The sequence below is a fragment of the Giraffa tippelskirchi genome, chromosome X (genome assembly GCF_054371585.1).
Source record: "Giraffa tippelskirchi isolate mGirTip1 chromosome X, T2T-mGirTip1v1.2.pri, whole genome shotgun sequence".
Taxonomy (NCBI): Eukaryota; Metazoa; Chordata; class Mammalia; order Artiodactyla; family Giraffidae; genus Giraffa; species Giraffa tippelskirchi.
In genome coordinates this window covers 64,384,662-64,398,237 of record NC_137289.1, presented here as the reverse complement: position 1 = coordinate 64,398,237, position 13,576 = coordinate 64,384,662, and the positions used below count along the sequence as shown (strand labels likewise).

The 13,576-nt window shown below is 33.4% G+C and overlaps 1 protein-coding gene across 15 annotated transcripts in view; it reads left to right on the top strand.

The window, feature by feature from the left end:
- Positions 1-13,576, top strand: part of DIAPH2 (diaphanous related formin 2) — a 952,992-nt gene that overhangs the window by 279,360 nt on the left and 660,056 nt on the right. For all 15 annotated transcript variants that reach the window (XM_081565323.1, XM_081565331.1, XM_081565339.1 and 12 more), the window contains 4 exons: positions 1,590-1,664; positions 1,743-1,812; positions 5,649-5,785; positions 7,719-7,827. In XM_081565323.1, coding sequence (XP_081421449.1) covers positions 1,590-1,664; positions 1,743-1,812; positions 5,649-5,785; positions 7,719-7,827 — 391 coding nt within the window. The remainder of the gene's footprint in view (positions 1-1,589; positions 1,665-1,742; positions 1,813-5,648; positions 5,786-7,718; positions 7,828-13,576) is intronic.

Genomic DNA, 13,576 nt, shown 5'->3' with positions numbered 1-13,576 from the left:
ATTTAGGTCTCATCTTTGTTGATAAGCTTTACCTTAGTTAGATATGAAATGTGATTTATAGTCTGTGGCATTGCACTATAGTCATGATTTAAACATACATGCTATGCTATGCTATGCTATGCTAAGTCGCTTCAGTCGTGTCCAACTCTGTGCGACCCCATAGACGGCAGCTCACCAGGCTCCGCCGTCCCTAGGATTCTCCAGGCAAGAATACTGGAGTGGGGTGCCATTGCCTTCTCATATATAGATTTTAATTATTGCTTCACAGGTGTCCTGCTGTATTTTAATTTACATTTGAGAATTTCATGGGCAATATGATTCTGCTCATTCTTTTAACCACACAAGTCAGTAAATTGAGTTAAATGTTAATTAGCAAATATTTAGTGTTGACTATATTTAATCTACTCTGCTAAGCATTATGGGAGACTAAAAGATGAATCAGATCATGTAACAGTCTTCAGAGAATTTTTAATCCAGAAAGGTGGGTAAGACACTTTGATGCAATCATAATGTCATTCAGTAAGAGATACAGAAACGCGAGCATTCAAGGGGAAATATCGCATTTGGATGTGGTCCTTTCAGGGAAAATCATTAATGCAGGAGTTGCCGGTCAGTTTGAGCCTTAGAGAGGTGGAGTTGGAGTTACCTTCTGAAAAGAAAGAATGAAAAATGAGGTCAAGCAGGGAAGACTGCAGGAAACAAAATATGTCTGATTTTATTGGAACATGTGGTCTAAGGCTTGAGGCTTGAAAGGTAGGTTGAGGTTTGATCAGAATCAGGAGTTGCCATTTGTTCGGTAGTCCAGAGAAGATTTTTGTCGGAAGACTGTCCTTATTCCCTCTACTGGGAAAGCTCTTACTTTTTTCAAAGTTCTCCTCAAGTATCACCTTATCAAAGAATCTTCCCCTGACTACACATAAAAAAAAAGTAATAATACTGGGTCTCTTATTCCATTTCCCAACGTTTATTTCTCTTCATAGTACCAAAGCAGTGATATTTTATTAAATAGTTGTTTATTTATCCTTTGTCTTCTTTTTTCTAGATGATGAGCTACATGAACATAGGGGCTTAGTTTGTTGCCAGTTATCTCTGTCACATAGAACATGCCTGGTAGTTAGTGGGAACTCAAATAAATATTTTTTGAATGAATGATCAGATTAAATGCAAAGATTCAAAAGTTGGGGGATCAGGAAATTATGCCAGTATTTCAAGTCTGAAGGATTCAAAGCATAGTGGTGGTGTTAACAGAATATGGAAGAGTGGAAGAGGAGTTGATATAGGGAAACAGAGAAGTAGCAGAAAATAAATTTGAGTTATAAATTCAGGCTTATGTGTTTAATGCTGGTGAAACAACCAAGGTAGTGCTGTGGAATGGGCAATCTAAAATGTGAAGAAAAGTGTGGGATTGAGATAAAAGATCTCTTCAGTCATTCTCATAGGGTCAATACTCAAAGCAATTGGAGTGGAAAAAAAGAATGACAAACAGTATGAAGAATGGATTAGCAGATTTGAAAATCAAAAATTTAATTTGAGGTATTTAATGTTTTAATTATATAAACTTATTTATACTTTGTTTGTTTGTTTAATAGCTGGGTTAACAACTTTGGCCACGAAGGTCTTGGACTCTTGTTGGATGTGCTGGAAAAGCTTCTGGACAAGAAACAGTAAGAATAAACATGAAAAAAAAATTCAACACGGGGGAGATTTTTAAGCACAATGTAACTTTTTTTTCTTTCACTCAGGCAAGAAAATATTGACAAGAAGAATCAGTATAAACTTATTCAGTGCCTCAAAGCATTTATGAACAATAAGGCAAGTAGTATTTATTTCTGCCTTTGTTACAAAAAATGAGAACTTGCCCAACAGTGGGTGCTTACTCAGTTTTCAAAAGGGTCTTTATAATGCAAATCATCATGAGCTTCATTTAAATATTATTTAAAATATATTTTGCTTCTCAAAATATTTAATGACAGGTTTTTACAATCATGCAGACATCGTCTTGTTCACAAATCAGAAATACTGTGTTTTTTTTGTTTTTCAATACTAGTCAAAAAATTTAAATTTGATGGATTGGATACCATTTCCTTACAGAGAGTTTATCTTCCATTATAAAGGACAATTCAAAACTATGGTTTGATTTTTTTTTTTTTTTTTACTAAAAACAGTATAAGGTTAAGATTTTTTTTCTTTTTATGTTCAGTTAAAGTAAGTGAGTTAACGTCCATAAAAGACTTTTCTGGCAGATAGCAGAAGATTTTTGTGTATGTGTGGTACCAGTTGCATTATTATTAAGGCTTTATCTTCTAAAAGTAGTCTCTTCTCAGGTTATGAAGTTATTGTCATTTTTTTCTTTAAACTACAATGAAGAATGAACTCTTATATATGATTTGTGCCATATTCCTATAGGTAAAATACCACTGACATTCATTAATTAAAAAATCCCTTTAGATGGTGTTCTAATGATCTCAAAATATTTAATAAAAATAAATAAGTATAAAAATGACCTAAATCTTACAAGATGTGAAATACAGCTATTTTTAATAACCAATGCAATAAGAGTATCTACATAAGTAATCTCAAATCTTTTTTTTAAGTGTATGGGATTATGCATGACTATGTATGTATATATTATATACACATGTATCAGCAAAGAATTTTTTGATCTGATGGATGCTTGCCGATTGACAAGAGTCTCATGTATAGAATGTACTAATTGTGTTGTTCTTGGAAGTTTCTTCTGGAAAGATTTCCATCAGCATTACTGCAGAATTTCTCAACTTTTGAGCTCTTAGTCTTTGATGATAAAATTATGCAGAATGTGATACCTAACAGGAAAGCAGTTAATGAACATTGCTTCTCAAGATGGATCTCTTTTTTTTAATTGAGGGAAACTAAGGAATAATGGAAAGATAACACAGTACTAGCAATCAGGAGACAGAGTCTTTGCTTTGCCACTAAGTTGTGTGGCCTTTAGAAAATCATTTGACCTCTCTGCCAATCAGTCACCTAACCTGTAAAATTAGGAGTCTGATCTAAATTCTTATTGGTTTGCATAGTGAACTCTTACAACTTTCCAGGATATGAATGTAATCAGTATAGGTGGTAGGGAAAGTCATATTAGTGAGATTTCCTGTAGAGCCTTTTCCCTTGAGACAGCAGTTGACATGCCAATACATAATTAATTGATTTATAATGTTGTGTTAGTTTCATTTATACAGATGAGTAATTCAGTTATACATACATACATGTATCTGTTCTTTATTAGTGTCTTTTCTCATATAGGTTATTACAGAATATTGAGCAGAGTTCCCTCTGCTGTACAATGGGTCCTTGTTGGTTATTTATCTTATATATTATGTATGTATTATATTATATGTGTTCATGCCAAGCTTCTGATTTATCCCTCCCCCAACCACATTTCCCCTTTGGTCCCATCATTTTATTTTTGATATCTGTAAGTCTGTTTCTGTTGTATAAATAAGTTTTTTTTCTTTGTTATTAATTAGATTCCACATATGAATGATATCATATGATATATGTTTGTCTTTCTCTGTCTGTCTTCAGTTAATAAAATAATTTCTAGGTCCATCCATGTTGCTGCAAATGGCATTTCATTCTTTTTTATGGCTGAGTAATACTCCATTGTATATACGTACCACATCTTCTTTATCCGTTCTTCTGTCGATGGACATTTAGGTTGCTTCCCTGTCTTGGCTGTTGTAACCAGTGCTGCAATGCATATTGGAATGCATGTTTCCTTTCAGGTTATAGTTTTCTCCAGATATCTTCCCAGCAGTGAGAGTTCTAGATCATATGCTAGTTGTATTAGTTTTTTTTAAGGATCTTTCATACTGTTCCTGCATAGTGGTTGTACCATGTTGCATTCCCACGAACAGTGTAGGAGGGAGAACATGATGGTTTGATTTAGATTATTCTAAGCTAAGGCTAAGCTTTAGTTAGAGCATGTTAATGTCTTTTACATTGGTGCTAGGAACATGAATAAATGGTAAGTCTTTTAAGTTACAGGCATGTGAAACAATAGGCATAAAGTTACAATAAAAATATGCAGTGATATGTCAATTTCATGTTGTATTGAATTTGTCATAGTCAAAGCATGAAACTTTAGTCTGAAATGACTTATGCATCAAATTTGCTGACCCAAAAGATTTTGATTACCTACTTCAAAAACTCTTTTTGCTTATATAGTACATGGAATAATACAATTATGAAAAGGAACCCATTGCCCCTTAACTTCCATTGCTATAAATATTGCTCTAATGTTTAAGTTGATGGTTTTCCATCATTTCTCATATGTCCATTTTTATTTTGAGTATTTCCTTTTATGTTAGAAACTACCTTTAAATAATAAAATGGAAATTTGAAAAATTTAATGATTTCACTGTCAGTCTAACTGATTTTTAAAGTTATTTTAAGTTTGGTAATTGTATAGTAATCATCTATCCCTCCATTTTACAAGTTTTCATTTATTTTCCTTACTATTTATCGTTTACTACCCACCTTTATATATTCATATTTCTTTTGTTTTCTTTGTTTCTTTTTAATTTTGTCTTTTCCATTTCCTTTTTTGTCTTATCTCTGTATTTTTTATTATTATAGCTAAAGCTCATTTTGTTTTCTCCTGAATTTTTTTAGAAAATAGAAATCATGAAAATATTCAAGTGTGTGGTACTTCAGTAAATGGCAATTTTGCTATGATGAAATATTGTCAGATTCCACTGTTAAACTGTAAAAACAAGCAAACATACTTCATAAGAAATCTGAGAAATACCTTGTGGGCCAAAGATCAAAGAAATTATGACCTTCTTTATGTAGTGAAAACTCCAGTTTTGGGCTTTCTTCAACATTTCATTACCTATTCATTCTTTTGATGCACACTTGCATGCCTATATTTAAGCCTAGAAAATCAATGAAAATGGTGTCTTGTCTCCTCTGCCTAGTTGACTGTGATATGTAGTATTCAATAAAACCCATGCTCCACTTCTTTGGGGTTATAATTTTGCTATGCAGCATGGCTACTTGAAAGAGGGAGGCTAAAAAAGAGAAGGTATGGGAAAACCCATACAGAGGTTTATAGCTTCTTTAACTGGCATGTAGTACTCTTGCCTGGAAAATCCCATGGACGGAGGAGCCTGGTAGGTTGCAGTCCATGGGATCGCTAAGAGTCGGACATGACTGAAGTGACTTAGCAGCAGCAGTAGCAACAGCAGCAGCAGTATACAGAAGAACTTTTCAACATTTTACCCTTTTTTTTCAACTTAATTTTCCATACAAACATATTGGAAAATTTAATCATGAGTTCTAGATGTCTTCAGGGAGAACCAATGACATAATTAGAACAGCTACATATTCTTCTTTATTGAGGAAATACTGATTGCTGCATATTTCTTCCAAATTTTTATGGAATGTTTAGTTAGGGTAATGGAGATCGTATCTGATAAAAGGACCTAAAATCCAAGAAGTGGTTATTTCAAATAAAAAGCAATTGAATTTGAAGAACATTCATTTAATGAAATAGATCCTCAATGTGGAGGCATGGGTTTTTAGAAAATCATTGTTAAATTGTTTTTTAAAATTAAAGATATTACTCCAAAATATTTTGAAAGAAAGTTTCTTTTTTTTCCTTTCAGTTTGGATTGCAAAGGATTCTAGGAGATGAAAGAAGTCTTTTACTCTTAGCAAGAGCAATTGACCCCAAACAACCCAGCATGATGACTGAAATAGTAAAAATACTTTCAGCTATTTGCATTGTTGGAGAAGAGAACATGTAAGTATTGCTTTGTCATTAGCATTAACTGCATAGAAATGACACTTGAGAAATTCAGAAGTTTGTGCTGTTTTTTTGATACCATGCAGCTGTGCTCAGTTGCTCGGTCGTGTGCGACTCTTTGCAACCCCTTGGACTGTAACTCACCAGACTTCTCTGTCCATGGGTATTTTCCAGGTGAGAATACTGGAGTGGGTACCCATTCCCTTCTCCAGGGGATCGTCCTGACCCAGGGATCGAATCCATGTCTCCTGTACCTCTTGCATTGGCAGCAGATTCTTTACCACCAGTGCCACCTGATAGCTTGCATGAAAATAGTATTAAATTTCAGGAAAAAAATTGATATTTTTATCTTATCTATTTACATTTTAGCTTTTTTTTGATTCTTTGAAAAATAGATTTAAAAAGACAGAATCCTAATGGGAAGTTCTTCAATGTTGAATAGTCAAAGTGAATAATTAGAATTTTATCTAATTGAAAGGAAAGCAATTTTTAAAAAATTAGGGAAAGATCAGTTAGGGGGTAATTTTGGCTGAACACACACACAGGCACATTCACATACACACTCTACACAATATATGCCCTCATCCATGCACATCAGAACATTTGACTTCTTTAACTAACTGAATTAGCCAGATGCTTTTATTCTGTACTATTATTTTACAGTAGTGTTTTACTTTATCTGTGTATGGTAAGTGAAAGAATAAAGCAATTATTCATGAAATGAAATTAACTGATTAAAAAGAACAAAAAGGCTGTTGGTAACCATTCATGATGCATGTATGTATCATTTTCAGCAAGTTGTTGCTGACAACACATTAGATCACTTCTTCTTATGGAAATAATATTCAATCAGAAGCAAAATTACAGATTTGATGTCCAGTTGGTAAGAAACTCTTGTGATAATGAATGAAATACCTGCTACGGATATGAACTGGAATATTTTTTTCTGAACACTCTGTGTGACAGTAATCATTTCAGTTTGAATTAGAATAGGGGCAGGCAAAGATTTAAGAATATTCTAATATGTTGACTTTCTCATATCTCTTGGAATAAAATGAAATGTTTCTTAGTGCTGGTTTATCCTTCAAAACTGAAAGACAAACACTGAACAAAACTATTATCACACAACATCATCTTATGAGAATGAGATAACATATGCAAAAATAAAGCTTCCTTAGGTTTTATAGGAAAATCAGTTTATATATGACTAAGAAATATTTTCCTAGTCTATTAGGTTTTCAGTACTTAATTCTTATAATGCAACCTAGTCTGGTATATTTTATGACTTAATTATAATTTCAGATATAGCTTGATGTGAGTAGTATACTACAGAGAGGTTAATTTGATTCAGACACTGTACAGAGACAGCTACCAATATTTTTGTTCAGGTAAATAAGTTTCTTGTGCTAGGTAATTTTAGATGCTTCACTAATTTACTGGGCTTTCTCTTTTAGGCTTTTTCCTTGTTCCAGTTTCAAAGAATTTTTTTAAAGTTCTTTAAAAAAATTGTACTCTTTTTTGCACTTTATTATAAAATTACAGTCTGATTATACTTGAATGAACTTTGAATAACTGTAGATGCCACCATGTTTAAGTGACATTAATAGCTATGTGAACACATGTAATATCAAAACTCAAAACTTAAAATTTTAATGTTTATCAATTAAGTATTTTATAAATGTCACCCAGAAAAATGACTTTCCTCAGGATTTTCAAATTGAATATTTTTATTTTGATGCCCTAATGTTATTTAATGCTATCAATATTTGAATTGTAAAAATATGTGGAGAAGAACACAATTCTTAAATTGTGATGGTCTATATAAACATCAAGCACCTGAAAGAAAACAGGGAAGAGTGTATAAGAGAGAACCTGTATTAATATAGTGTGTGTAAGATGTATTTCTCATTTCTAGTTTTTTTCTCTATAGTCTAGATAAACTTTTAGGGGCTATAACTACAGCAGCAGAACGAAATAACAGAGAACGATTTTCACCAATTGTGGAAGGATTAGAGAACCATGAAGCTTTGCAATTACAGGTGAGTTAGTTTTGTCTTATTTTTTTTTTTTTTATTTTATAAATTTATTTATTTTAGTTGGGGGCTAATTACTTTACAATATTGTAATAGTTTTTGCCATACATTGACATGAATCAGCCATGGGTTTACATGTGTTCCCCTTCCTGGACCCCCCACGCACCTCCCTCCCCATCCCATCCCTCTGGGTCATCCCATTGCCCCGGCCCTGAGCCCTTGTCTCATGCATTGAACATGGAATGGTGTTCTCTTTCACATACGATAATATACATGTTTCAATGCTATTCTCCCAGAACGTCCCACCCTCACCTTCTCCCTCAGTTTAGTTTTGTCTTAAATTGCTTCCAGGGTTATATTGCATTGGCCAAAATTTTTGTTCGGGTTTTTCTGTACCATCTTACAAAAAGACCCAAATGAACATTTTTGGCTAATCCAGTACTCATTTTGTATGACACTAACTCCACTTTAGCTAGCATTTAAATTGAAGGCAATGTAAAAATGAAATTTTTCCTGTTCCTTGGTCATTCATAGAAGCTGGAAGTTTTGTCTGTGAAGATGATAATTCGTTTAAAGTGAGGAAGAGTAGTTTGAATTATTATAAATTGATCATGATTATCATTAGTATTTGGGTAGAAATTTAGTAATTACTGTTCTAAGTCATGGAAATTAAAGCCTTAGCAATAATCAGGGCAAGAGGGCAAACAGTTTAGCTAATGTCATTACCCTAACAAGTTTTAATGAAGTCTGTATGGGCTTGTTGTAGAAATTTAAGAAAACTAAATACATGTCTTTTTTTTTTGTGCCATTCACACAGCATTCATAAGTTTGACTCACCAGAATAGAGGGGACTGAATTCCCCTTCTTAGGTCATGGTCTATTTCATAACCCTGTGTAGACTCAGCCTACATATCTTACTTTATAAAATTATAAAATTTGTTATATTTTGTTAGATAGTTTTAAGAAATGAGCCATTTTATGAAAGAAAACTTCATTCTTTTGTGACGAGAGCTCTTAAATAGTGTGAGATCCTGGACTAAACATTTTGATTTACATGTACTATCTGGTTTAATGCTCCAGCAACTTGGCACTTTAGGTACTATTATTATCTCTTCTGCTTATGAGGCAAATATGCTAAGTGAGATTAAATAACTTGTCAAACATGCCACAGCTTGTAAGTGGCATAGTGAAATTCGATGCCAAGTTTGTTGGTCTATGATGCTCATCTCTTTGTTTTAGACAGTGTTTAGCATTTAATGTACCATGGGAAACACTTTCTGAAATGTTTTGTAAACTCTTGCGGTGTCATTCAACAAAGAGAATATGATTCCACATTTAATTTTATCAAATTATTTAGTAGTATTTACTAAAATTTCTTATCTGATATAAAACAGTTTCCTTTCCGCTTTTTAATTGTATTGTTATATGTCATTACCTGTTTTTGCCAGAGTTTCATACAACAGCAGATAAATTGGCTTGTCCAGAGAATACTGTAGTATCATAAAAGTGTAATCCCTTTCCAAATATTTGAGGAAGTTTGTTAATTGTTGCTTCAACTCTATGATGAGCATTTTGGATAAACTTTTATGGTGTGCCTTTTAAGGCCAGTGTATTACATTTTTTATTACTTGGGGGGATTTCTTTTCAGTGCTTTGCTTTTTTTAAATATACTTCTTTTTATATCATTTTCTCTCAATAAAACACAGTATCTCTACTGAAAGGTTTGGAAACTGTCTTTTTTAGATGTCTGCTTGAAATCTTTGTTTATATTTGTGTGCCTGGGCTTACCTAAATTTCACTGACTTTCATTCATATGTAGGAGTTTGTTCTCATCTTCTAGAGTTTGCTTAGGAGGAATTAAATGTTAATGTCTGTATTCAAAGTTTTCATTACTCAAATCACTCACTTAAACTCACACAACTGTTGAGAGGTAAAGCTGTGATTTGAAGCCAGATTTCTGTGATGTCAGTATTTGTTTACTGCATTGTCTGACCTTTAAAATGACACTCCTGCTACAGAATAGTTCAGCCTACACAGTGATATGAGAGTGACATTTGCTAGCCTTCAGGAAGCTGGACTGAATGGAATGATAAAATAGCAAATTGTTAACAAGTAACATATGGAAGGATCATTATCTTGCTAGGTATTCAAGAAATTATTGAATACTGATTACGGATGCAAACATACAAGTCACAATTTGAAATTTCCTGTTTTAATGAGGTACAAAATTAATAATTTGTTATATACAGAGACAATTACTCTCACAAGAATTGTGAAGTGGGTTTGTTTATTTGGATTATTTCATGGGGATGAAAAAAATACCTGAAAGTTCAAAATATATTCAGAATACAGCATGAAAAACAAAAGTTTAAATCTGTTGTTTAAAAAATAAAATTAGTGCTGTGTTTTACCAGAATTACTTTTCTATTTCTGTATCCTGAGACTTCTCAAAATGTTATTACAGTATCTGAAGTAATTCTGTTAAAATACAGGACTAATTTTATTTTTAAATAACAACTATACCCCCTCCCCCATCCTTTTTGGATTTCAAAACAGGTTATTAACTTCTCACAGAGGTTTCCTAGGTCATCCTTAAAATTAAATTCTGTACTCATGATAGGAGTTTCATTATCTTCAGTAGTTCAAGAAATAGACAATAAATCATATATCTTTGTATGTTCTCTGTTCATTGACTTTCCTTCAGCAGAGTAGCCTTCTCAAGTCTCCCATGCCTTCTTTTGATCCTTCTTATCTTTGGAAGTAGCCTCTCAACTTCCTTTTTCATTTTATAGTCTAAGTCTGTAAAAGACTCATCCATACTTGTTTTCTCTGTTTCCTAAATTAACTTTCATAGCTCAATTTTTTCATAGTTCTTAAAAACACTGATGACAGTGGTTCTTGAATTTCAAAATCCAGTGACTTCTTTCCAATCCTGATTGCTCCCTTCTTGAAAATTTTCCTATCTTTGCCTTTCTAGGCACCATCGGCTCCTTGCTCTCTGACTACATCTAATCGTTCTTTCTCTATCTCCTTTGTACATTTCTTCTTCTTGGATATTTTATTCTTTATGTTCTTTGCTTGGTCCTATTCTGTCATCATTTTTGCATATATGTAGATATGTACACACATATATAAGCTCAGCTACATATACATTTATATGTATACACATATGTGATCACTTTCAATTGCTTCTTTAGCTTTAATAAAATCCAGCTGTATTCTAATGATTCCCCAGAGTTTGTCCGGCTCATGGCTGTATTCAAACCTACCTGTCCAAATAGCTAACTGCATATTTTAGAAGCAACATAAAAATAGGAAAGCCAAATTAGCTTTTATAAACCATGTGCTGATGTTCTAAATACTTTAATATGTTACCTCTTTTTAAATCTCACACTAATTCTCTGAGAGTGATAGAGAAGTAGTATCCCCATTTAACAGATGAGTAAGCTGAGGCTCATAGAGGTTAGATAACTTCTCTAGGGTCACATAGTAAATAAGAGGTAAAGCTCAATTAGACCCTAGGGTATCTGGCTCCAGAATACTTGTTTTTAACCACTGTATGCTACGTCCTCTTAGTGAAATTGGCTCTTTTCTCTTTCCACTAACATGATTTCCACCCAGAAGAAATCTCTTCTTCTTGTCTTTCTCATTTTAGATAATATAGAGGCATCATCTTCTGCCTAACCTTTGGTTTTCCTTAAGACTTCATTCTTCTTTGTTCCTTGCATCCAATTAATCATCAAGTCTTACAAAAGACTATTAATCTATCCAGTTTCGCTATCTCCACTGCATTTATATTTTCCCAGCAATATTATTCTAGCCATTTTCTAATTAGTATCCCGGACTGGTAGATTCTTCCCCTCCAGACAAGTGTTTTGTACTGTTGTCAGTTATCCTTCAAAAGTAAATCTAACATAGTAGCATTCCTAGAAATCTCTACCCGTGACCCATTGCTTGATAAAAGTGAAAATCCTAATCATGATGAATGAGCTCTTTCAATGTGGCCCCAACCTAACATTCTAGCCTTAGGCCTCAGCATTCTCCCAAATGTACCATAGATTTTAGCCATACCAAACCTGGTGTTTTCCAAATGTGCTATAGACTTTTAAATGCCCTCAAACATTTTATCATGCAGAACACTTTGCTTGGAATAGCAGTGCTTCCTCCAGCCGTGTCCCTTTCGTCTTGGTAAGATTTAATGAGGACACAAAGGAAGGCAAGTTTAGGTACATTATGTGTAAGTCAGGGAAGGCTTCAGTGATGAAGTGATGGTTTAATTGGTTCTTGAAGGATCAACAGGAATTTTCCAGAAAATTATGTTTGCTGATAGAAAGCCAGTAATATGGTAGAGTGGGAGACAGGAGAAGGGTTTCCAGGAGGTGAACAGAGAGACCAGAGTAGTCTGCCAGTCCCTTCAGAGAAGACAGAGTGAGCTAATACCAATGTATTGTTGAAACTAATTTTTATGTAGTCCAGCAGGAAAAGCTAGGGTATACTGAGTGTTAATAATAGTTTTTTCCCCTTTAACTTATTTTTATTATTTAAAATATTTATATTGAAGTATAGTTCATTTACAATGTTGTGTTAGTTTCAGGTACAGCAAAGTGATCCAGCTATATACATCATACACACAGACATATATATATTTTTTACATCCTCTTCTATTATAGGTTATTATAAGATATTGATTATAGTTCCCTGTGTTATACAGTAGGTCCTTATTGCTTATCTATGTTATATGTACTAGTGTGTATATGTTGATCCCCAGCTCCTAATTTATTCCTCCAAATAATAGTTGTTAATGGAAAGAGAAAGTCACATAGCTAACCTCCAATGAGATATTACAATGAAAGCCCTAGTCTTCACAGGCTGGTATTAGTCTGAAAGGTGCAATGTATCTTAAAATATTTCAGAAGCTGTGTGCAGAGGTGTTTTTATTGTGATTTAATATATCTAAAAAATATTACCTAACACATTGAAGATAATTCACAAATTGTGCATGTTATAATTAGGTATGGTACACAAAAACATAGAAGTGAATACATTGTTGATTCACTTACTCTGACCTCACCTTTTTGAGAGATTTATCATTTTGGAATATAAGTCAGAACCAAAAAGGAAGTAAAAGAAAAAGAAAATATGAGCAATCTACAAAGTGTCACCAAATACACCAAGTAAGCCTCGTGATGACAAAGACTTTTAGTCTTTAATCAGAGCCTTTCTTTCTGTGGTATCTTATTGGGCCCAATTATTTGTTGTCTATCCATAGCAGACTAGAAACATGAGTTGGGCGATTGGAAAATGCTTTATGCCAGACTTGTGCACTGAGATGATCAAGAGGCAACAGCTGACAAAACGAAAGCAAGGGGCGAGGAGATAGAAACATAATGAAAGAGTGGAACTGGAATTCAAAAATTATAACATTTAGTTTCATTTGGTCTCAGGGAAAATAGCCCTATATATCTCAATAGCTCCTGAGGGCATCTATGTGTTCTGTCATCTCTCACTAACTCATATATATTTAATCATGCCCCTGAGTCAGCAAAAAAAATAATATTTATTATATTTAAGATATTTTAAGAATGTGGGAATTAAGGAATTCACTTCAGAAAGAGTTCCATTCCAAAACATACTCGTGCTTAAATAGACAAACCCTGCAGAAATATTGACTGATTCTTTGTAGTGCAGATCTTTCCACAGTGATTCTCAACTGTTGAGAATTTACTCTAAGCCTATTTGTAAACTTGCACTCGAA